General features: G+C 35.3%; 1 protein-coding gene and 1 pseudogene across 14 annotated transcripts in view; one reads left to right on the top strand and one right to left on the bottom strand.

The window, feature by feature from the left end:
- Positions 1–26,836, top strand: part of CSNK1G1 (casein kinase 1 gamma 1) — a 150,238-nt gene that overhangs the window by 54,169 nt on the left and 69,233 nt on the right. For all 14 annotated transcript variants that reach the window (XR_004137108.2, XR_838195.3, XR_010380806.1 and 11 more), the window contains 2 exons: positions 960–1,359; positions 22,062–22,102. Coding sequence is in view for 4 of the 14 variants with exons in the window: in XM_010993535.3 (XP_010991837.1) it covers positions 1,179–1,359; positions 22,062–22,102 (222 nt within the window). In the remaining 10 variants the exon portion in view is untranslated. The remainder of the gene's footprint in view (positions 1–959; positions 1,360–22,061; positions 22,103–26,836) is intronic.
- Positions 13,784–13,883, bottom strand: LOC116153651 (U6 spliceosomal RNA; annotated as a pseudogene).

Genomic DNA, 26,836 nt, shown 5'->3' with positions numbered 1-26,836 from the left:
AACTTATAGTCTAGACATTTTTGCTTTATTGTATATATGCAGTAATAACCAAGCAGTTCTAATAGTCTTTTTCCTTAAAAACTTAAGGGAAATCTTTAATAAAAGTGAAACATAAGTATATGTTTAGTATGTGATTGGTGACAATTTTTTTTTTTAAGGACACTTACCTAGATTATTAGAAATAGCATCGAAACTACATCATTGTAAACTTTTGTCTTGGGCTTAGTCCTGAATTGAGACACTGGAGAATTCTGGTAGGGATGAGTTTTGTTTAGTATTTTTTTTGTTTCTCAGATTTATTTTCACTTTGGGGTTGTACAGAGGATGTGCTTCAGGCGCTCTGACATTGTATACTCAGTCCACAATGAAAATTAGACCAAAAGTTAAGCTTCCCAAAGCTTTGGTCTAAGACTGCTTGGTACCAATAGGTTTTTGGAAAGGCCTTCATAGAAGTAGTCTGTGGCCATCAGTAACTTGTTTTGGGTTTCGTGATTGCTGTTAGTGCTTGATAAATGGTGAGGGTGGAGGAGGGGGACAGTGAACAGTGAGTAGCTTCATTTCTGATAGGTTGTGTCCGAATTAAAGGGAAGAGCTTTTAATTGCCCTCAGTTTATTTAACTTGGCTGAACCCCACCATAACTTTGTTAGCCAGTGATGAAGAGCTGACAAATAGCTTTCTTTTGGTTCATATGTACAAAGCTAGAAGAAAGCATTTTATGATGTTAAAGGGTTGTATGTTCCCTTAGCAGCCATGGTCTGCAGCCTACTGAGTTTATGTTACCAGATGAATAACTAGTCCAGATGGCTAAACTGTTGGAGGGTATGAAACCAAAATCCATTTCAGGAAACTATCCACCTTGCTCATTTTTGGATAGGATCCATTCTGATTAGTGGTAACTTTCTTAATTTGTTTTAAAATATAATTTTTAACTGTATGCTTTCTTGATTTTTTTACCTAGGTTACCAAATATCTTCCTATGCTTGAGACCTACAGACTACGTGTCCTACAAGAACTAATCAATGGTTTTTCATCTCCTGGAGATAAATTAGAAACATAAACATGGTGCCAAAAGAACTCTTTACCTTACTCTGACTACGGTTTATCTGGACATACTTTTGTATTGAAGAGAAGTATACAGATTAAGGCTACTTGTGCAGACACAGTGTCGTGTAGGATCATGGACCATCCTAGCAGGGAGAAGGATGAAAGACAACGGACAAGTAAACCCATGGCTCAAAGGAGTGCACACTGTTCTCGACCACCTGGTTCCTCGACATCCTCTGGGGTTCTTATGGTGGGACCCAACTTCAGGGTTGGCAAGAAGATAGGGTGTGGGAACTTCGGAGAGCTCAGATTAGGTAAGCACTTGGTTATATTATTGGCTTACGCTAACAGCAACCACAGCAGCAGCTATAATAATCTTCGGTGTGCTTCAAGATAAGTAGCTTATAATTTTATGAGAAATTCTTGTAAGGAGGATCTATTGTTAAAAAAAAAAAACTTAAGAATTTGTGAAGAGAACTACAGTCATTATCAGGTGTAATTGTTATCCAAGGTTCATCTCTCTTTGTGTGTGATAGGATTTTAATTTTCCACCAATTGTGAGATTTGATATTGCAGGGATATTTGCATGTAGATATCAGTAAAATGAAGATTCTGATTTAGATGGTCTGAGAGATAGAGTTCTATATTCTGTCTTTTTAACAAACTCCCAGTTGATCCAGATGCTGTTGATCCTTGAACCACACTTTGAGAAAGAGTTAAGGGCTTGTTTTAATTCAGACTCTACCCCTGGTAAGGGAAGAGTAACTCCTTACTCAGTAATACCCATACTTTGTCTGCAAGGATGTATATCCTGTTTAGAGAGGTTTTCCAACTGATACTATGTTTGCATTTCTTCCTGGAAATCCCAGCATCAGGATTGAGCTGGAACTTCAGACAGAAATCATGTAATTTTATTTCCCAACCAAGGAGAGGATTTTAAAAATATTTTATATTTTACTTTAATTAAGTAATATATTTTAAATGGAGGTACTGGGAATTGAGCCCAGGACCTTGTGCATGCCAAGCATGCACTCTACCACTGAGCTATTCCCCATCCCCCAAGGAAAGGATTTTTTATTTCAACTGTTAGTTTATGAGTGAAATGATGAATAATGATGAAATCAACCAGTTTGAAGATGTGAAATTGGGAAGAAGATACATTGGGTATTTATAAACTTTTTGTGGCCCTCCCTAGGTGAATGGGGAAGAGAAAATGAAAGCTCTTATAAATACATGAAGTTGGTCATCAGCTTGGGGATTGTAAACAGGTCCCCTTTTAGGCTAGAGTGTTTTCTTATTTGTCGCAGCTGTTGAGGCTATGCATTATTTTTTTTTTAATTTTTTTTAACATTTTTTATTGATTTATAATCATTTTACAATGTTGTGTCAAATTCCAGTGTTCAGCACAATTTTTCAGTTATTCATGGACATATACACACTCATTGTCACATTTTTTTCTCTGTGAGTTATCATAACATTTTGTGTATATTTCCCTGTGCTATACAGTGTAGTCTATTCTACAATTTTGAAATCCCAGTCTATCCCTTCCCACCCTCTGCCCCCCTGGTAACCACAAGTCTGTATTCTCTGTCTGTGAGTCTATTTCTGTCCTTTATTTACACTTTGTTTTTGTTTGTTTGTTTGTTTTTGTTTTTTAGATTCCATATATGAGCGATCTCATATGGTATTTTTCTTTCTCTTTCTGGTTTACTTCACTTAGAATGACATTCTCCAGGAGCATCCATGTTGCTGCAAATGGCATTATGTTGTCGGTTTTTATGGCTGAGTAGTATTCCATTGTATAAATATACCACAGCTTCTTTATCCAGTCACCTGTTGATGGACATTTAGGCTGTTTCCATGTTTTGGCTATTGTAAATAGTGCTGCTATGAACATTGGGGTGCAGGTGTCATCCTGAAGTAGATTTCCTTCTGGATACAAGCCCAGGAGTGGGATTCCTGGGTCATATGGTAAGTCTATTCCTAGTCTTTTGAGGAATCTCCACACTGTTTTCCATAGTGGCTGCACCAAACTGCATTCCCACCAGCAGTGTAGGAGGGTCCCCCTTTCTCCACAGAGGCTATGCATTATTATGGAGACCCGTTGTAAGAGACTGCCCTTTGAGGGAATGGGAGCATGGAAGCATAAAGATGATTATTGTTGGTTACCAGTGCGACTTCTGATGATTTTGTAAAAGAAGATGGAAAAAAATCTTATCTCTGATCCACCATAGAGAGATTTGGGGAAACATCACTGCCCCAGCCAGAGATCACTGGGTACAGAAGTGAATTTAGGGATGCTGAGAATGAATTTATTCTTACTACTAGTAGGCTGGCAGCCTGGAATTTTAAGACCTGCCTAGGATAATGAAAGGCTCTTTATATTTAGTGATGTGTTCATATTTGGGTTAGCAAAGCCAGCAGATGCTACTGAGAATAGGAGTAAGATGTGTAATTTCACACTGCTTTAGTTCCCAGCAACTACTGAGTTGCTTTAACAGGTAGTTTTGTGAATATTCATTTCAGTAATGGATTGTCTTTGCTCTAACATCACAGTAGTACTTGAATTAAATAGTTTATGACATAAACATCCACAAAATTACTGCTGAGAGGCAGTTTATAATGCTTATAAATTCATGCATTCTCAAAACAAAATTGTTTAATTTCTATCAAGTGGAAAAAAAACCTTGGTCAATGAAAACTGGAAGTCTATTTTGTTTAATTAAGTCTAGATTTGTATTATATGATCTTTAAGTTTATACATGAATGGAAGAATCTATTAAAAGGATAAATTTGTAGCTCATATATATTTTCAGAGTAATAAAGTGTTTTTCCTCTAATGAATCTAGGATAATTACGATAGTTCTCATTTTGACTTGCTTTGTAGTCGGTAAAAAGAATTTGTCTTTCTTTTGAAGTGGTTTAATTCCTGTGTGCTGATCAGGTTTTCATTAGCCCTGGGACCATTATTGCTAGGGTGTTGTATATAGGAATACTTTTTATCAACAAAAACCAGAAAAGGTACTTTTGACATCTTCCTGACAATAGGATGTGCTGTATACCCCATTCCATTGTCTTCTTGCTATGATGTTAGAAGTAGAAGACTGTGTAGACAACAGAAGATGTAAACTGGGAAATTCCAAACTTCAGGCAGGTTCAGATAGGCCTCCACCAAGGCTATCACTTACAAGGCTGTACTTTCTTTTCCAGATTCATTTCTTTCTCTAGCCACACCATCTCTTCTGTCCCTTAAATAATCAAGTGCATTTCTGCTTCAGAGCTTTTATGCTTACAGTTCCCTCTGCCTGCAGAATTTTTTCTTCAAAATTTTGTTTAGCTAGTTGTTTCTCATCCTTCAGGCCTCAGCTTTTATGTTACTGTCTCAGAGAAATCTTCTGTGACTTCTTTAAAATAGCACATTTCTCCCCCAGCCACTACCTGTCCCATCAAACTGCTTTTTTTAATTCATCACATTGATCACTTTCTGAAATTATTTTATATATTTATCTGTTAATTGTCTCTCCTTACTTGAGTATTGAGTATTAAGTCTCCCAAACCCATTGGAGGGCAGAGATTCTATCTGTATTATATGCTGCTGTTCTTTGTGGGATGGATGGGTAGATAATCAGATGAATAGGATGAGGGGAGAAAAAAATACAGGCTCTTTTGGTTTCCTGGTATGTAGGGGATCGTAGTAGGTAGTAGCCTTACTGTTTAGACTCCTGGATTCCAGACAGAGAACCAAAAAAATAATTTTGGTTTTCTACAAATCTATTTCCACCCCATCATCCATTTAACAAATATTTCTTGTATATTTACTATCTTGCTGGACTTTGGCAAAGATACTAAGAATAACAAGATGTAGTTTCTGTCCTTAAGAATCTCACAGTCTAGGAGAGAGGGATAAATTTGGAGCATGGGATTAACAGATACACACTACTGTACATATATAACAGATAACAAGGATTTACTATGTATCTCAAAGAACTGTATTCAGTGTTTTGTAATAATCCATAATGGAAAAGAATCTGAAAAATATATGTATAACTGAATCACTTTGCTATACACCTGAAATTAATCCAATATTATAAATCAACTACAATTAAAAAAAATAGGAATCTCATAGTCTAGTGGTAGAGAGGAAGAAAAACAAATTACAACACCAAGTAATAAGTATTGTAATAGATTGTTCTGAAAACTACACTGGCAGAGAAGGTTAATGAAGATTTCACAGAGGAAGGGTAGTTAATGGGAGAGTTGGACAGGACTTCACTGGTGAGCACAAGGAAGAAGCACTCTGCAAAGGCAGGAGGCACAGACACTGTTGTGAAAGTGCTTAGCGTATTGTCAAGAGCAGCAACTAGTTTTACATGATTGGGTTATGGGGTGTGAAGTGAAAGAAAAGTTATGGATGAGGCTGTTAGATAACTTAGGACCAGACTGTGAAGTGTTTGCATGGTATTAAAGCATTTGGACTTTATCCTGTAGGCAGTGGAATAGAATTATCAAGGGTTTTACAACATGATCTGGTTTGTATTCTAGAAAGATAATTCCCGGTGCTGTTAAGATTAGATCAGATAGGAAGGAGGTTGACATCTCGTGGATTTTGCTCTGATTGTAGTGCTTGTCACATTGTGACATGTTCCTCCATCTCTCTATCTCAAGAAATACTTAATGGTAGTAATTTGCTTTATTAACATTCTCATATTTATATTCTTAACTATTTTTACTGTGTGAGGCATACAGTGGGTACTTAAGAAATGTTTGTCTGGCTTTATAGTCCAAGTCGGGAATGGCCAGGCCCACCTTAACTCTGAAAATGGCAGTGAGATGGAAAGGAAGGGATGAATTAGAGAGAAATTTTAGAAGTAGGCTATAGGATTTGGTCACCAGTTATTTTAGGGGAAGGGGTCGAAGATGATTGAGCTTGCCAGGTTGGGAAAACCAAGAGAATGAGGAAACCCTTAATAGATGTAGGAAATACAGCCCTAGAGTAGGCGATGGGAAAGGCAAGTAGTTAGAGTTTGTGAATGTATTGACTTTCAGGAGTGTGCAGCACATATGCAGAAATGTGACTCTGAAACTTAGAAAAGTTTAGGCTTCAGATAGAGATGAAGAAATCATCACTGTGTAGGTGTTAATGAACATGCAGTCATGGGTGATGAGATGGTGCTTGTGGAGCTTGTGTGATTAGGAGAGAGAGGGTACATTTAAGGGATGCTGAAAGAGGAAGAGCCTGAGGAGTAGAGAAGTTGAGAAGTCTAGAGAAGAGTGTCTGGAGGGGTGGGCTGTTAAGCCCTAATGTTAAGCAGGAGAAGCTAATTATAGCCTTCGTCTTTTACTTCTGTTTATATATTTCTGAGACATTTCCCTTTTTCCTTCCTTTTTGTTCTATTTTTTTTTTAATGGGTACATATATTTAGTAACCAGAAAAACAAAAAGCAAAAAATATCCTTTAAAGGAACCTTTTTAAAAAGAAAACATGCCGTTGCCCCAACATTGTTTGAAAATTTTACTTAAGTGTCTCAAAAGATAACCACTAATTTTGTTTTATTTAATTTTTCAGAATAAAAAAATGTGTCAGGACATATTTTAGAACTGCAGCCAAACTGTTATAAATCTGCTTTTATCACTTAATACAGCATGAATTTCTTAAGGTTTCAGCTTAAATACAGATCATTCATTTTAATGTGTATAGTTACTCAGTAATTTATAAGCTAGCCTTTGTATACATATAAATTATTTCTGTTTTTTAATTATAAGTACTATACTGAACATCCTTGTAGACACGTGTAATATAATACATCCTTTTAGTCCCAACTTCCCTGATTATTTTCTTAGGATAAATCCTGGAAGTGTACTTTCTGAATCAAAGGTGGATTGATAAATACATATTTATGATTTTGTTATACGTTGTCAACTTACCCTCCAGGAAGATGGTTTCCCTTTACTTTCTCTGTGTGTGTGTGTGTGTGTGTGTGTGTGTGTGTGTTTCTCTATCTCTTCAGAAACCTCGAACATTATCAAGAATCTTCACTTACGCTGGTCTGGTAAGGAAAAATGGTATCTTATTAAATGTGTATGTGTACATGGGTGAAGTTAAACGTCTTTACATAGTTATTTATATTTCTTCTTTTAAGCGTTGCCTTTTTGTGGCCTTTGTGTGTTTTTTCAATGGAAAGATTATTTCTGTGGAGTCTTACCTGTGTATGTTGCTCAATGGAAAGGGGAATTTTGAAGATTTGAGAAAGGAAGATTGATGAAGGATGATCATGAATAAAAGGAGGGAGGACATGATGGAGTTGAAACAGATCTGCAGGTTGTTTTTAGTTTTTGTTTTTTTTTAATTTTGAGTCTTTTTGCTGAATCAGGTCTGGAAAGACTCATGTAAACATTAAGATACAAATGATTAAGAATGGAGAATTCTTAATTCTCCAGAATTAAGAAAATGTGTGTCCCTAAGTCTACAGATAACAGCTTTTTTTCTTCTTAGTTGCAAGAATAAGTAGATAGGTGATTTCATATCCGATAGGTGTATGCTTATGTTTTAGGAGACCCTTTAGACTACCTAGTCGTACACGTGATTTTAATAATCTTTATACTATCCTTGTGAATAGGGTATTGTTAAGAACATTTTTGCTTACAAACAAGAAAATGGAGGCACAAAGAATTTACCTTCTTGCTCTTTTCTGTCTTTGGTATCTGGTGAAATATGCAGAAGTACATTAGCGCAGAAGGATGTTTCTGACGAAGGTAAATTGGCTAAGGGTATCACCTTGTTCTGTGACACACTCCTCCCTTGCTTCTAAAATAAGACGACTGTTTCTGTGACTGAAGTAGGGTGTACATGACGACTTCTCTGTGCATTGTTCTTATCTGAATTACTTAAAGTTGAAATTTTTTGAAAAATCTGAGCGAATGTAGGCTTAAAACAAGATTTAAAAGTGTTCTTCTCTAGTTGAAAGTGAAAGCATTGTAAAATGAAATGTTTACTTTTTTATTCACAATTTCTTAGGAAATCTTAGCATTTTGAACAAGTGAAACTAAATCTGTATCAGCCAAAAACCAAGCCAGTCAATAAAACAGAAAAAACTGATACACAGTCAGCCCTCCACATCTGCAGGTTCTGCATCTGTGGATTCAACCAAGTAGGGATGGAAAATATTCAGGGGAAAATAAAAATCTGATAAAGTTCCAAAAAGCAAAACTTTAATTTGCCCTGTGCCAGGAGACTGTTTGGATAGGATTTAACATCGTATTTACAACTATTTACACAGCATTTATATTGTATTAGATATTGTAAGTAGTCTAGTGACCTAGATCTAGTGTACAGAGGATGCACCTAGGTTATATGCAAATACTGCACCGTTTTATATAAAGGACTTGAGCATCTGCAACCACAGATTTTGATAGTCATGGGGGTCCTGGAAGCAGTCCACCATAGATAGTGAGGGGTGACTGTATTGTGCTTTTACAACTTTGTTAAGGTTTTCCTATAAATTTGCAAATTTTTAGGGTCTGTGGTAGGAACAAACTAAAAAGTTTCAGGAGTCATGGCCTTACTCTCTTACTCAAGTGGTTAAAAGTAGAGAGTCCTGGAGTCATATTGCCTTTCCAAGTTTCATTTTTTTTTCCATGTAAGATGAGGATGATAATAATATCTACCTTACATATTTGTTGTGGAGATAAAATTCGGATAATGTATATAATCATCTAAGACAGTGATGGCAACATAGTGAGTACTTGGTTTGTATAAATAATATAAAACATTGCTTAACATTTTTATTTTTACCCAACTTGTATGAAGAAAAATGTCAAAATTTTACAAAAAAAACTAAAAAGGATAGGATGGTGAATATCTGTAATACATTAACACCTAGATTTACCAGTTGTTCATATTTTGTCCCACATGTTTTGTCTCTTTGGAGATATGTGTGTGTTTACATTTGTGTATGTGTTGCAGTAAGTTGTAGTACCTGACAAAATACATTATTTCCTCTCAGAAACTGATACTTAGGTTCCTGCTTCATAGGTATGTAACATTATATCATTTGTTTTCCATATGACCCCAGGTATAATGTATTTTAACTTTCTTGGAAAACCACAAATGTATATAAAATTCTTATTCTAATAGTATTGTAGTTTAAATTTCTTTTGGAATTGCTCCCTCTTCGTTCTGATTCAAGCACAATTTCTTGAGGGTAAACAGCTTTAACGGCTCTTGAAGGAGGATTCTTTCCGTCAATAGCACAATCCATTAAAAAAAATGGCAGAAGCAAACAGTTTTAATCACGTATACCGATGCACAGACTGTGTCAGATTAACTCGGTGACTTCAGAGGTATCACAGGATTATGCACTGACATTTTGGCTAATCAGGATAACTTAACAGTAAAATTTTCAGGATTGCTAAACCAGTTTGGAATTGTTCAGCAGGACTATGAAACTAGGGTGATTATGGATTTGATTATGAGGATCAATATTTACATGACGATCATGCATACTTCTTCTTTTTTTTTTTTTGCAGGGGGAGGTCATTAGGTTTATTTATGTAGTTTTTTGATGGAGGTACTGGGGATTGAACCCAGGACCTTGTGCATGCTAAGCACACGTTCTACGACTTGAACTATATCCTCCCCCAATGATTGTGCATCCTAAGGAGAAAATTGTTGAATTTATGGCCCTACTTTTCCAGAAAAAGGCAAAGCTCTTATCAAAGGAAGTAGAGTTCACTGCCAGCCATAGTGGGGTCTCAAAGCACAGGTCATGCTAGGTTAATTAAGCTTTTTGCTGAATTAAGGTTACTAGGGCAAGATAATGCTAAAGGTATATATTTTTTGTAATTTAATTTTAATGAAAATAATTATGTGACGTCAATTTTAAAGACCTGATCAGTACAGGTAAGCATTTCAACTCTTAACCATGTCCTGTAGATATCTCCTTTTTTCTAAATATTTTTTCCAATGTTAGACTTTTTTTTTTTAATTTCATTTTTGTTATGTGTTTATTTGGGGGGTAATTAAGTTTATTTTATTTATCTATTTTTTTAGAGGAGATACTGGGGATAGAACCGAGGACCTTGTGCATGCTAAGCATGTGCTCTAGCACTTGAGCTATATCCTTCCCCACCTAGACATTGTTTATTGATTTTTCTTATGGTACCATCCCAATCACATACTCCTGACATTCTGCCTATATACTTATGTCATACTTTTTGGTTAAACCATTTTTCTGCATTTCTCATGTTATGGTTGTGGACATACTATTCATAACTGAGCTATGAGAGCCCTATTGTATTTCCTTCCTAGTACATCCCCACCCTACCCTCCTCAGAATTAAAAATTTCTGATACTTGATTTTTAAAAATGTTCTTGGTTATCTACATACCTATTATTAATTCTTCCTCTCAAGTTTCCAACAAAATTGTAAAATTTCTGTCAATATAATTAGATAATCTAAGCATTTAGATTCCTCTTCTCCAGTACATATCTGTCAGCTGTCTCAGGTCGGCTAAGTCAGTTACCACTGTTGGCTGTTCATTTCTTATCTTCCAAAGTGTTGGCATCTCTAGTCTGCTGTTTTCTCACCTGTTTTTACTTTTTCTTTTTTCTTTTGTCATTTCATTGGGCTTTTGGAAAGGAATAGAGTAAAATGCCTACATTTTATCTTCCATGTTTAATCAGATGTCTTTTTTTTCCTTGTGTTTCTTCTTTTCTTTTTTTTTTTTCCAGATGTCTCTTTTATCATATATTTTTATTCAGCAAAGTATTTATTTGACACACTTTTGTGATGTTCTGGTAACAGATATAGAAATGTAAGCTGGTGGATAAGATAATGAAGTAGATTTGTAGTTGTTTTAAACACTTACCCAAATGAATGGGATGGATCGTTGTCATCACTGATGTGAACAATAGAGCTCTGTATTTTGGTTCCATTCAGTTCAATTGGGAATTGGTTAGAGATCTTTGAAGAATATACTAATAGAATCACCATAGAACACAAAGTTTGAGGTGGGTTAGCTAATACAGTGACTGGTTAACAGAAGCAAGATTCAGTATTATGTTGAGTAAGCAATGTGTTGAATGAAAGACCTGATTGTGATTCAAGAACCCTACTCTATAATTTCAAGCCTGATAACTAGATTAGCAGTACTTACGTGGGAAAGATGGCTGTGAGTTTACTGTGAGACAGGAGTGGGATTTACCCTGCCAAAAGCTTATAGTTAACTTAGACTGATTTACTAGATATGTAAAGTCAAGATCAACCAAAGTAATAGTTACTAAATTTTTGGACCTCTGAGTAATTTTGGCGTTGTCTAGTCCAAGGTTTATCATTTCAAAACTGAAAGAAATTACAAACTAAGTGATTTGGTCCAGGTAAAATAAACTGGCTTGCCACAGAGTTGAACTGGACCCCAGATCTGGGACATCCTTAGACAGATATTCTATTATATATCATGTAGTTATATCACTTATTGGTTACATATGTAGTTGAAATACTACATGCTGGAAAAAAAAAACATTAAATTGGACATGAGAATTAATTTCTAATTCCAAAGGTGATAATCATAGATGTTCAATATAATTACACCTATTACCAGGAAAATAAATATAAAGTATAAAATAATAGCCAATAATCTTTTGTTTTAAGCTCCACAATCTAGTTTCTATGTTGGACCCACTTTAATCTTCAGAGATTTTCTAAGCGGTGAGGAGGGAAAGTGTTGACTAATTAATTAATAATTAATTTTTAATTATTTTTAATTTTATTAGGTATGTATTTTGAAATTTAAAGTAAAATCAAAGTGAAGGATATTATAAACACTGTCCCGTATTCTATCCTTAGCTTTTTATTTAAATAAGGTACAGTGAGAAGTCAGGCTAGAGATGTAAACAGAATCTGTTCTTGACTGGCTGTGGGCCATGATGTAGATTTTGGACTTTGTTCTATAGGCAATAAAAAAAAAAAACCTTGGAAGGAATTGCACGTCATGTTTTCCACCCCGCCCCAAAGGTCATAAATTAATTAGAACTTCTGATCTCACTCCCACTCCACCCAAAAAGTACAAGTTTTCTGGATTTAATTTTTTTATATGGTTAAACATGAAGCAAATTTTATCTGGTGGTACTGATATCTAAAGGGTAATAGTGGAAGTTCTTCAGTTACCTGGGTGGTAAAAAGCTGAAACAGTAAATGCCTTTTGATATAAGTAATTCTTAGTGTTTCTTTGATTAAAGGGCTCATCTAGGTAGTTTAGGCTAATGTTTGTATGTTTGTACTGTGAAACTAAAAGTTGACCTTTTTTTTTTTTTTTTGAGGTTGTGATGCTCCTTTTTCTACTTTGTTTTATAAACTACTTCGGAGATGGACTAATCTAAATAATAATTGAATTCGGATTTGAACATGTAGCCTATAGAGGAGTTAAGTGTAATTCCAATTCATGAAGCTTGTTTTGTTTTTGTTTGGGTTTTTGTTTTTGTTGACAGAATTGTAAATCACACAAAATTAGAGCAAAGTCTTTGTTCATTTGTGCAAGTCTAAATGGATATATGAGTATATTCACATGCATATGCATATATGTGTGCTTTGTTCTAAACAAAGTTAGATATACTTTGAGATTTTGTATTTTTATTTACTAAATTCCTATGTGATTTTAATAATTGTAAGTTTAATGGCTATTCTGTTTCTGAAAGTGGATTGCCACATTTGTAAACATAAAATTGGGCTTCAGTTACTTCTAGGTTTTATTATTATTATTATAAGTATATACTACAATAAACATTTTCATAAATGTAGATTATTATCAGAAATACAGTACATCATCCTTTATAGCTTGCTACATAAATTATATAGGGCAGAAAATGTATACATCAGTAATAAAAGTATAATTTTCTGCAGTTTTCTTCTCTAAAATACTCGTATTTCAGAATAGACAAGACTAAATGTATTCTTTCACAAAATTTTATATAGAATATAAGTTAACATTAATGTAAATTAGAATTATAAGTTACATGTCCTAAAGTTTTTAGCCATGTTATAGTAAAACTATATGTGGTGGTGTTTTTCTTAACAAGCTGTAGCTCTCTGCATCAAAACTGAGGACCAGAAAACAAACTAAAACACCAATAAAAATTAAAAATTTCTTAGCCATCAAAATAGATATTTTAGGATCTGTGTAAAGTTCCTGTTCTTTAGATCTTTAGTCTTTCCCTTATTTTATATGAATTTCTAACCAGCCTATTAGTTTTCTCATTCTTCCATAGAATAGAAACACAGAAAGAAGAAGGTATTAACATATATCAAAAAAATGATCACTGATAGACTGATAGCAAGGGAGGAAACAAAGTACACAAAGCAGAACAGTCTGGGCAGAATAGCTTTATATACTCAACTAACCCCTAAGGGTGTTGCTCGAGTTGTGTAATGTAATTATTCATCTTGACCAGATGTAATAAGAAAAAAATCAGATATTCTTAAAAAGTTTTTATTGAGGTATAATCAACATACAACATTAGCTTCAGGTATACAACATAATGATTCATTATTTGTATATATTGCAAAATGATCACAGTAAGTCTAGTTAACATCCATCATCACACATATTTACAAAATTTTTCTTGTGATAATAACTTGTAAAATTTCCTCTTTTAGCAACTTTCAAAATATTAATGATAGTCATGTATATAATGCTGTGTATTACATCCCCATTGACTTATTTGTGTCATAACTGCAAATCTGTAAATATTTGGAACACTTCATGAATTTGCATGTCATCTTTGTTCAGGGGCCATGCTAATCTCTGTATCAATTTTAGTAAACAGTATGCTACCAGAGTGAGCACCCGATACTCCCTTTGTGAAACATGAAACTTTAGAAACATTTCCATTGTAAATGATTTTACTTTTTAACTTTTATTGAAGGAGTATCACTTACATGAAAAATTCATTTATATAAAAGAGTTCCCTACTTGAGTTTTAAGAGATACAAATACTTCTCCGATTAAAAGACATACTATGTTTCTAGGAATGGATCATGAGAGGAGGTCTGAATCATTATTATACAAAAGTGTCTATGTTTAATCCAAAAATGAAAGTAAGAAAACAGTTCCATTTACCATAGTGTCAAAAGAGAATGAATTTAACAAAAATGAGTGTAAAATTTATACTTTGAGAATTACAGAACACTTTTGAAAGGAATTGAAGAAGACCCAAATACATGGAAAGACATTCACATTCAGGGATCAGACTTAATATTGTTAAAATGGTAGTAATCCTCAGATTGGTTTACGGAGTCAACACAATCCCTGTCAAAATCCTAGCTGGCTTCTTTGTAGAAGATGACAGGCTGATCCTAAAATTCATATGGAGTTGCAGGGGACCTGAAGAGCCAAAACAATATTGACAAACATAGCCCAAACTATAAAACTCTTAGAAGAAAACATAAGGGTAAACCTTTATGCCTTCAGATTTGGCAGTGGACTCTTAGATCAGACACCAAAAGCACAAACAAAATAAAAAATATATAAATTTCGTCAAATAAAAATTTTTGTGCTGCAAAGGACACCATTAAAATAAAAACAGTCTATGTAATGGGAGAAAATATTTGCAAATCATATCTGATAAGGGACTATTATTTCAAGTATATAAAGAACTCTTAATCTCAGCAATAAAAAGACAACCCCTGTTAAACAGTAAGTTTATACTGTATTGCACAGGGAACTATATTGAATATCTTGTAGCTTATGGTGAAGAAGAATATGAAAACAAATATATGTATGTTCCTATATGACTGAAGTATTGCGCTGTACACCGGAAATTGACACAACATTGTAAACTGACTCTACTTCATTAAAAACAAAACAACAACAACCCCATTTCAGAATGGGCAAAGGATTTGAATAGACATTTCTCTAGAGATGACGTAGGAATGTCCATTAAGCATATGAAATGATGCTCAGCATCATCATTCACTGGGGAAATGCAAATCAAAATTACAGTGAAATACCACATTGTACCTACTAGGATGGCTAGAATCAAACAGATAATAAGTGTTGACTGGTGAGGATGTGTAGAAATCAGAAGACCTCATATGCTGCTGAAGGGAATGTAAAATGGTCCAGCCACTTTGGAAACAGTCTGGCAGTTCCTCCAAAAGTTAGATGTAAGAGTTACCATTTGTTGTAGCAGTTCCACTCCTAGGCATATACTCAAGAGAAAATATATATTCACACAGAAACATATGTGAATATTCATAGCAGCATTGTTCATAGCTAAACAGTGGAAACAAACCAAATGTCCATCACCTGATTAATAGATAAACAAAATGTGGTGTCATTTGGCCGTGAATGAAGGAAATGAATCAAGGATGAGGGAGCGAGAGAGGCCTAGAAAACATTTTAACATTGTCTAAAATAGACATGAGTTAGCATATTAATAGGAAACATGCCTTCATCATTACCAGTAATGTTAAACAAGATTTTAGAAGATTTGTTTATAATAAACTAGTTACTGGTTTTTGTAAATAGTCTCTTCAAAAAACTTGGCACAAGAAGGAATCGTCCTTGCTGTTGACATTTGGGAAATGTTTCTGCATAGTATACTAATACACTAGTAGAATTAAGTTAGTAAAAATGAAAAAGACCTCTGGCTTTTTTCTTGAAAGTTGTAGTGTTAATTATCTTTTTACCCCTGACTACTTCAAGAGATGCTGTCTGGGTGGTGGAGACAATAGGCCAGCCTCTTTGCCCTAAAGAGACATGGTAACCAATCTGAAAAGTGGTTTCTTGTTTTCACTACTATTTGCCTCTAATTCATTTGGCTGGATTTTTTTTTTTTTTAACAAGTTCTAGGTTGTAATTTGTAAATGTACTACTTTGAGTTTAGGACAAGAAAATGTGACAGCTGGAAATCTAAACTGGGAACCTGAGGTTTGTGTGTTCCTTTATCAGCGTGACTCTGAGAACTGAGGCCTGCTGGTTCTTTGAAGTAATGCTGTCTGATGAAGCTTTCGGTAAATGTTGTCTCTGTAGGCAATTTACTGAGACAGGAAGTCTGCATGCAGTGGGTTTTATGGGTAGCTTCACGTCTAGGGCTGCTGCTTCAAAAGGACTGAGTTTAGGTTTAAGCTCCAAAAACTACTGTGTAAATGCGGTTTCTTTACCATTAACAATAAAAGAACCCACAGCCAGGAAGTGACCTTGGGAAGCATTGTGGATTTTGTGCAACAGATACTAAAATGTTTGGGAGTATGGGGTTATGCCATCTCATCAGTGGTATTTTTCTGTTCATTAAACTGTCTGCCTTTCTCACAGTTAGTGTTACATCATTCATATATATATATATATATAAGCAGAAGCAGTCATTCATTTTATTTTTTTGTTCTGTTTATGTGGAGATTTTTCTTGTGGCTTTATTTGTATAAGAGTTTCTGCCAGAGTTCAGTGGATATTCTGTGGGAGTTATTCCCCATGTAGATATATTTTTGATGTATTTGTGGAGAGAGGTGAGCTCCGTGTCTTTCTACTCCACCATCTTGAAGCTCCTCTTAATTCCATTCATTTTAAATGGGAGAATTTTAACCCTCTATCTTTGTTATTAAATTCTTCCAGAGCAAAAATTTTGTTTATCACTGAGGCTAGTGGCTGAGTGATTGTCTAGCCTTCCACATGACTGTGTTTTGTGTTGACCTCTTCAGTCTTAATGATGCCCCCGGCAAAGGAATTCATTTGAGCATAGCTCAGGAGAATTATCTAGTCACCTCCAGGGCCTCTGAGGAATAAGGATAATTGCTTTGTAGAGGTTGCCATGTGTTCACTTTTTGTAAAGTAAGGAGAGAAAGTAAGTAAATACAAGCAAGCTAGCATTCTGTGACGTATCAGACATCATGTTTGGCGTTACATAGGCTGCCTCATTTATTATACTTCTGTGATTTTATTCTTCCATCCAGATACAAAAATTGAAGCTGAAAGGCGTTTCATAATTTGTGTACTACTTTTAGGTTTAGTGAGAGCTTGGAGGAAGGTGTCATGGTAGAGTGGATGATCATTGCCTGCTCTCCTGGTCTTCCTTCTGTTCTCCACTAATTAGAGCTTCATCTTTAACCCTTCTCTTTTCCTTTTCCTTCATGCTTATAAGTAATCCAAAGGTTGTTAGTTTTTTCTTCTAAATACCTTATTATAAATATTATTTTTAAGTTATCTTCCAGGAATTATTGCATCTTTCCTGCAGTAATAATAGAAGTAATAAAAGTTAGGTTCATCTGGCACTTTGCAGTTTACAAAGTACTTTCACATATTCTGACTGATGTAATCCTCATAACCACATGGTGTGGTAGATGTCATTATTTAAATGTTCTGCTATAAAAACTTCCTTTTCTTCTTCTTCAAAGGTATTCTCCTGTCTTTTATCTTATACATTGGATCCAGATTAATATTTTTAAAATACAACCTTCACCATTATTCTTTTTCTTTTATTACAAGACCTTTGGTGGTTTCACAGCAAGCTGAATAATGAAGTCAAAACTCCTATATTGCATTTAGCATTATCCATAATCTGATTCTAAACTAGCTTTCTTTTTTTTAATTGCCCTAGAACTTCATCAGAAGAACCTTCTCAGTATATCAGTCAATTTGGTTCACTTCAGCAAGTGTTGTTACCTACTACATATTAAATACATGTTTGTTGTTAGGGATAAGAAGTTGAGTTGAACATTCTTGTCCTTAGGCCATTCACTGCCTAGGAGAAGTAAAAAGCTATATGCATAATTAATAATAATACATGTGGAAGTTTATGGAACTAGGTGTGTTGCCTCAGTTTTAGAAGTATATTTAGAAAAGGGATTTATTTTTTAAAGGGATAAAAACCACAAGGAACCAAAAGAATGGGAGAGAAGATAAAAATAGATGAGAAATTTTAACAAAATTTTGGAAGCTAGAAAGCAGCAGCAGTTAAGTGGTAACTGATGGGGCAGTCCAGAGAAAGCTGAATGATGAAAAGGATAGGCCAGTTTGTAACAAAAAATACACCAGATAAGTTCAAAAATTAGAGACTCTAGTATTTCAGAAAGCTAGGATACAGGAGGAGCTAAAAACAGGAAGATTAGTTGCAAGTCTATATATGAAGTAGTTGGATTGCTGAATCCCCTCCTTCCCTGGCATCACCTGGCAGCTACCTTTCCCACCTTCACAGAAGTTCACTGAACTGCACTGTGAGAAGTGGGCTGCCCAGCTGAGCACAGGGAAGGGGAGGAAAAGATTACCCACTGATTGGTGAGATGCCCTAGACTCTGGAAGAAGCAGATCCATAGGTAAGTGCCTGGGATTTCTTTGAACTCTTGAATTTTTTTCTTCAAAGGAAATGATGCACAGTTGCTATAATTAGCAAGTTTGTTTTACTGTAAAAAAAGATCTTCCCAAATCTTCAAAAAAAAAGATGAGGATTTAGGAAAGTACCTCAGAATAAGAAGCTGGCATCCAAGGTTATTGACACCCTGTATGTGTTGGATTTTTCTGGCTTCATTTCCTTTTTTTTTTTTTAAACAAGAGAACAGACCCACATTTTTATTTATTTACTCTTCAGTAAGTTTAAATCCTTGAGGGGCACAGCCTCACAGATTCTGTGCTCAGTGGCCTTAGCAGGAAGGTTGCTTTGGAATTTGGCATGAAATACGCCACTGTTTCCATGAACGCGAGTTACCTTTCCCCATGTTACTCTGGTTTTGTTCAGTTTTCCACCAGGAGTTACTATGTTGTTCTTTGCTTTGTGCACATACGCACATCTCTTGCCTGGATAGAATTCAGTTTCATCTCTTGCCTGGATAGAATTCAGTTTCATCTTAAAACACCTTCAGTTTTAAGAAGAGCTATGTGCTCCCTCTGGTTCCAGAGACCCCACTTATAGCCAGCAAAAATGGGCCTTGGACCACAGCCTCCTAGACATTTTGTTGTTTTAGAAGTCCTGCTCCCAGCAGGCCTCCACAGGCTCCAGGATGGCTGAAAGAGCTGGCTTCATTTCTCCTCATTCTCGCCTGTGTATTTTGTGCTTTTTTCATATTGGTCCACTCACAGTTTATCAGATTGTCTGCGTTTTCTGTCATTTCTCCAGCTCAATGTTCAGTTGTAAGAAATGCCCTGATTCTCTCCTGTTCATCCTCCCAGGCTTACCTCACGTGCCACTTGTGCCCAAATACTTTACCCTCCCTGTTCTAAGCTCCTCTGCTGACTTGTTCATATTCCTCTTTTAACACTTACCAAATAATGTGGTTTATTGAACAAACTTTGAGCCACCATGTGCAAGGCCATGTGTGAGGATCTAGAATACAGTCTATGAAGGGTGAGAACTGAGTGTTACTCATCTTAGATGTCTGGAAACTGCATGGTGGATGTTAAATACTCAAATACTTTCCCCCACCTCTAGTCTCTCAGTAATCCTTTATACCTCCTCTAAATCAGAGATCTGATCATGTCACTACCCTACTCCAGAACTTTTCATTTTAAACTTTAAGACGGCTTTGAGAACTTTCCTAATATGGACTCTACTTTTCTAGTCTCTTTCACTGCCCTAAGCACTCCTTGCCCATCCCTACCCCTTTCTGATCCTCATGGTCCAACTTCTAGCCTGTTAACCCCTAGACAATCCACCAATCTCAGCCTGTATTATCTGTTTTCTTATTTTTTATTGTTTTGCTCATACAGTTTCTTCTCCCTGGGATGCCTTTCTCCCTTCTTCAACTGTTCAAAGTCTACTCATCTTTTCAGACCCTGTTAGTATGTGGTCGGAGGAAGAATGAAAGGAAAGTATGTCCCTCCTGAGACTCCTGTGATTGCCCTGTCTCTTTTCTTGCTCACAGATCAGAATCCAGGTTTATTACTCTGCTTGCACTGATACCACCACCTCACTTCACTTATAAGGTTGTGATCTATTTACAGCATTGTAAACTGACAATACTCCAATTAAAAAAAAAAGGTTGTGATCTATTTGAATTAAAGATCTGTTACTGTAAGCGTATGCTACAAATATTAAGTTAGTTCTTTAACAAAGCATTTTAAGGCATATTGTTCTGTAAATGAGAAAGGGGTGAGCTTTGGTGCCTGTAATTCTCTATCCCCCAGTAATTCTTATTGCTAAAACTAGGGGGTGTCTCCAACTCAGAAAGACCCCCTAAACACATTGACAATTTTAAGCCTGACCATTTTCCTCTAAGCAGTATGAAGTCAGCCCTTTGCTAAAGTTGGTTTTAGGTCACAACAATAGTGCTTCCACAGTGCCAGGAAGGGGTCTCCTGAAAAATCTTTGTGCAGCATCACATCTGGTGTGGAAGAGGTCTGTGGCCAAGAGGGAGTTTTAGTCTGCCTTGGAGTTTGCTGTCACTACCTCATCTATTCCTCTCCGTTACTAGTACCCTTTTCACAATTTCATCAAATAATATTTTTTAAAAATGTTTTTGGTAGGAACGCTAATCAGAAACACAAATTAACTTTTAGAAGCTTAATGCAATTAATGTAGAGAGAAAAACACCTGTTTTCTACTTTTGCTCCTTTGAAAAATAAGTTATTCCTCTTATAATGGCTTCTTAGGTGTTTGGCAACCTCTGAGTCCTCTTTGTTAATGTTATTTGCATACAAAAGTTATTCCTAAATTAGTGTACTTTTGTACACATAAAGGCACTGGGCAAACTGATAACAGCATTAAAAGTATAATGGTATAGTTTGCAAAGGGCTTTCTATTGTCTAGAGCTTGTTTAAAATAACCAATATTACCAGCATTCTTTTGTTCCCAAAATGTGGTTTTTTTTTTCATTATCAGAACAATCTATGTTATATAAAAATCAGAAACAATCATTTTAATACCTTAATGTACTTCTTTCTGTATCCTTTTCCATACATATATACTCAGCTATGTACATTTGTATGTGTATGTATATAAATATAGCATTTACCTCTCTATGTATTATTTGAAAAGTAGTCATACTATACGTACCTATAACTTATAGTCAGCCAAGGTTTTGGGTGTCTGAGATATGCAGAACATGGTCTTAAGCACCATAGGGCATTCATTGATTGAACTATTGAAGAAAATTGCTACTCTCAAGATATTTATAGTCTAGCTGATTAATTTAGAATAAATATATAAGAAGCAATGTGAGGTCCATTGCAGTGGCTGAACTATATAGTATGTTACTAAACACTTGGAAGGAATGAAAATTAGCTTCGAGAATCAGTGGGGTTGGGGAGGTGAGGGTAGCTAAGCACCCAGCATGTAGAGTGGGCTCACGGAGTGGTGCTCGTTTTTCTTAGACTCACCCCAAGTTCTTACCTGGATGTTTAGGATAGGAGAATAGTGATTCCATTTCTACAAGCAGAGAAGGTTCAGTTTCAGAAATAACTTTGAGGTGTTTGAGTGTGGTCCAGGTGGAGAGCTCTTTCCTGCATGTAGTTAGAGGCTGTAGAGCTAGAGTTCTGCTGAAGAGTCAGAACAGCTTTCAGAATCGTCTACTTGTGGACAGTAGATGAGTCTTGCGAAAGGAGAGTAGGGCAGTAATTGGTTTTACTTTGCACTGTCCTTTATGCCAACAAAAGTTGACACTAAATACAGTGACAGAAACCACAAAATCCTTATTTGTCAGTGAGTTAGAAAAATGAGAGTTTGTATTTATTGTGTCAAGAGTTAAAGTCTGTATCTTTGAAATTCTGGCATTTCTTTTTCTTGGGTTGCCTCGTGGCTTAATAGTTGGGAAATATTAAATAACAAAATGTGTGTGTGACAGAGAAAAAGAGATTTGTTTTCTTTAAAATAACAAATTCCCATGTCTAACTTAAATTTCCAAATTCTCAGGCTGGTTTTGTTCTCGTCTTGCTGGATCTCATTATCTCTGTTTAGCTTTCACTTATAAATCATGTTTCATATATGTGAACCGCATTGGGAATTTGACCTTTTCTCATGACCCTGTGAGCTAAGATTTTGCTTTGCATTTCCCAGAATAAATGTCACTAAAACATATACATTCTCCTTTTCCCCTAGGTAAAAATCTCTACACCAATGAATATGTAGCTATCAAACTGGTGAGTAGAATCTATATTTGTGGTAATTATGTTTGGTGCTCTCATCCTTCACATGTCTTTTTACAGGAAATAGTTGTAAGCCTTCACAAAATACTAATTTTTTTTTCCCTTGCATAAGATCCCACAGAGTCATTTCCTTCAAAAAAAAAATATATATATATAGTGTTACAGTGGTGAATCACTGAATACTATATCACACTATATAGTTAGAAGATGCTAACTATAGGGTTAGCAATGATGAATCAAAAAATAGTTAAAAAAATAGCTGGAAGGAAAACAGTTTTCCTATAATTTCTTTGTATTTTCTACATTTCACAGTGCTTTTTTTTTTATTATTTTCTTCTTCTTGAATATGACTGATTCATTTTTAAAATGTAAGGTATTTATTAATATACTTAGCAGTAGAGAACCAAATCTGATCATCTAATTATTGCCTTAAAAAGTTGTCAAATGTGGAAAATACATCATGAGGTCATATTTGAAGCAGAGTCAAAATTGGTTTTGTCAGTGCTGATCTTGTGAATAACTAACCTAGTCATTGAAAATAACATCCTATTAAAAAAGACTAATTCTGTTTGTTTGAGGATTAGTAGTGTTAGAAGAAACAATTCTTTAAGGTTGATACAAAACCATTCTAGCCATATGAAATGCTTCCTTTGACTAGTTTCTAATGAAACTGTATAAATGTCGTATGTAAGTAAGTTTTCCAGAGTCTGGAGGTAGTTTGGGGCTTCATTAATCGGAAGGCAGAAGAGTTAATAGTTGAAGGAAGCATCTTGTGATAATTGCTGTTCTTTTCTAATGAATTGCACCTACCACATCCCCACCTGCTCTGTGGTTAGTCCTTTCCTCTCATAAGCTTGTCTGTCTGTGGAGGAGTTAGAGTTGCCTTGTGGAGAACTGACACGCATCAGATTCGTTTCTCTACAGAGAGATAGACAGGGAGCAGGTATTAAAAGCAGGTAACAGTTAATGAACCAACTCTCTTCTTTTTTTGTTGTTGTTGACTGGGAGCTCTTGTTGGAGAAATGGGAGTGGGAAGAGAGAGAATGCACGTAACAGTGCAGACCAAATATTTTTCTCAGACTGAATATTAAAGGATTAATCATATAGTTTAATTTATAGGAATTTGATTATTCTGTAAACGTGTTCTCTAGTTCATCTGCTTTTTTATACTTTCTGTTTTATTATTTTGGTAAGTTGGAATAATTTTGATTCTTTGGGACTAGTAATAGGAAGAAGCAGTTTCTAAAACACTTTAAAATATTGCCTCAATACTATATATTTGTAATTGTCTTTTTATTTACAGGACTTCTTTTGAGGTTTTCTGTTAGGGGCAATCTGTTTAGATTCCTCCAGCCAGGATCATACTAGTTGACCTATTTAAATAAGCTTGCATAACATATTACTGACCTGACTGACTACTGCATTTCACTTACATTTTATTAAAGTTTTATTCTTTGTATGACCAAGAGTTAAAGAAAAAATAGACTTCATGTTATCTAGTGTGGTGTTTCTCGGTACCTCATTTCTCTTTGAAATAAATCTTAAATAAAAGCTTTTTAGAGGCTGACAGTCTTGTCTCTGGGCCTCCTCTCTTGCTGTGAAGCTGTATTCTCTGTGGGAGATATGATGGCAGTAACTGAGCTCTTCTCATTGGAACGGCACAGTTTGCCTTAAGCATCGCAGTCCTACAAGGTAGCCGTCTGCTGTCGGTTTAGGATTTCAGTCAGGCATGTGTGCTCCAGAATAACCGTGATTCTGGCAAATAGCCAGTCCTCTGTGGAAGTGTAATCAGCGTCTGGCACAGAAATACAAGGAGGCCGTGCTGGTACTGTTTCAGTTCTACTTTGTTTTGATATTCACTGTGGGTTCTTACTTCTTGGGTTTCTAGGAACGTTTTTTTTAAATCAGATACAATGTAAACAAAATAGTATAATAAACCCCTCCTTTACCCCATCATGGAGATTTCTAGGGTTCGTCTTGACAGATACTTTCTAATAGTTGTTAAAGAAATTTTCTCTCCATGCTGCCTTTCAGTCTGTAGACTGTTTGCAGTGTCCTTCATACACAGTGCTTCTGGAAGAGCTCTTGAAGCTCCAGTGGGCTGAACAAGCTACTACCGTGTGCTGAAGGATGTAAGTCTTTCCATCTGTGATGAAAAGCCCCTCACGTCTGAATATATGCAATGTGTACACCCACTTCAGCCCTATAACGTGAAAGAATTTTTGCTTTTTTTAATCTGTTCACCTGTTTACTCAAGATCACATTGACTATTGCCTATTGATGTTTCCAGTGTGAAGTTTGAGAGTATTACATTTGAAAAAGGATCTGTGGGGTGGTTTTTTAATTGGCTTTTGTGGTTTGTCAGAATCCAAGACTATTTCTTTAGAAAGAACACTCCTCTTTTTAGTGTTTAGATCAACCTCTGGTTTCTTATTAATTTGTTGTCACTGTTTATTTTGGTTTCTTGTGAATTATTAGTGATTTTGCTGAAAAAAAAGTTCTGTAATTGGCTACTTTAATGGTGATATAGTAAAAGATCTAAAACCAAATGGAGACTCTTAAGAGTGATCCCTCTCTATCTGAAGAGATAAATGAATAAGAAAATGACTCTACAGTATATTTAGTCTTAGTTACATTTTTTGAACTGTAAGAATCTTGAGAAACTTGAAGTCCAACTCTGATGTTTGCTGATTTTGCAATCAAAGAACGGTATGAGTTTTTCATAGAGCTCCTTAGGGATTTGACATATTCCAGTCTACCTGAATTGATTTAGATAAAACATTCCTAGAAGCAAAGGAATAGACTAGATAACTTTAAAGAAAGTTCTGACTCAACTCTGTGATTTGGGGATTCTTTATCTTAAGAAAAATGCAGAAAACTTCAAGTGGGTTCAGGAATAGCCGTCAAAAATGATCGAAGAACTGAAAAATAAGACCAGTCAGGAAAGGTTAAAAAAATTGAAATTACTCTTCCTGGATATAGAAAGTCTAAGAAATGATTTTTTAGCTGTCTTCTTTGAAGATAGCTATTATAGTGCTCACAGATTATTCAGGAGCTATCTTATTTTGTTATTGAGGACATAAGAGAAATTGGCTAAAATTTCAGTAGTGGAGACTTAAATTACATATAAAGACCCTCCAAATCATGAAACTTATTAAAGAACAGCATGAATTATTGAGAGAGGCTGTGGACTCTCCTTCCTTTGGGCCTATTTTATAAATAGGACAAGAAGGGGAAGGTATATAGCTCAGTGGTCATGAGGTCCTGGGTTCATCCCCAGTACTGCCATTAAAAAAACAATAATAATAAATTAGTTAAAATTTAAAAATAGAACAAGTAACCACTCAATGAGGACAGGACACTGTTTTCAAGAAATGGTGTTGTGAAAACTGGATATCCACATGCAATGAAGTGAGACCCTTACCTTATATCATGCAAAAATTAACTCAGAATGAATCAAAGGCCTAAACAAACCTAAGAGCCAAAACTACAAATCTCTTAGAAGAAAAACTTAGAGGAAAAGCCTCATTGTATTAGATTTGGCCATCATTTCTTGAATATGACACAAAAAGCATAAGCAAGAAAAGATAGATAAGTTGGACTTTTTCAAAATTAAAAACTGTTATGCATCAAAGGAGTCTGAATAGTGAAAAGACAACCCATGGAATGGGGGAAAATATTTGAAAATCATATATCTGATAAAGAATTGATTTCTAGAATTTACCATTTTAACCATGTTTAAGTGTCCAGTTCAGTGGCATTAAGTATATTCACCCTGGTGTGCAACTGTCACTGTCATCTATCTCTAGAACTTTTTCACCTTCCTCAACTCAAATTCTGTACTCATCAAATACCAGCATCTTTCCCCCTCTCTCCCCAGCTCCTGGCAACCACCATTCAACTTTCTGTCTCTATGAATTTGGCTATCTAGGTACCTCATATGAGTGGAATCATGCAGTATTGTCCTTTTAAGTCTGGCTTATTTCACTTAGCATGATGTCCCCAAGCTTTCATCCCATTTTGTAGCATGTATCAGAATATTCTGCCTTTTATGGCTGAATAATACTCCATCATATGTGTGGAACATAGTGTAACCGTATCTTATTTATCCATTCATTTGTTCATAGATACTTGGATTGCTTCCACCTTTTTGACTATTGTGAATGATAGTGCAGTGAACGTGGGTCTACAGATACCAGTTTGAATCCCTGTTTTCACTTCTTTTGGGTATATATCCAGAAGTGAAACTGCTTAGATGATATGGTAATTCTGTGTTTAAGTTTTTGAGAAATTGCTGTACTGTTTTCCATAGTAGCTGCACCATTTTACATTCCTACTGGCAATGCACAAGGGTTCCAGTTTCTCTACATCCTTGCCAACACTTGTTATTTTCTGTGTTTTTGATAGAGCCATCCTAATGGATATACAAATGTATCTTTTAGGGTAGTGTTTGATTTTCTTGTTGCCTTGTATACTGTCGATTCAGAATAATTAGCTAGCCAATTCTTGAAGTTTGGTGTAGAGCCAAGTGTGGTAGTTTGTCTTTGGGGTCTTTAGAAAACTCTAATTTTGAAAATTTGAGCACCATATTATTTATATATCGTAATTGCATTTACAGTCTTTAATTCTCTTAAATGTAAAAATAAATATACATAAGACTGTTCCTACTTCATTTTTCATAATATTGAAAACTGAAAATAGTTCACATGTCCAAAAGTCATGATTTGA

This window comes from Camelus dromedarius, chromosome 5, assembly GCF_036321535.1.
Source record: "Camelus dromedarius isolate mCamDro1 chromosome 5, mCamDro1.pat, whole genome shotgun sequence".
Classification (NCBI taxonomy): domain Eukaryota; kingdom Metazoa; phylum Chordata; class Mammalia; order Artiodactyla; family Camelidae; genus Camelus; species Camelus dromedarius.
This window is presented reverse-complemented; position numbering and strand designations above follow the sequence as displayed.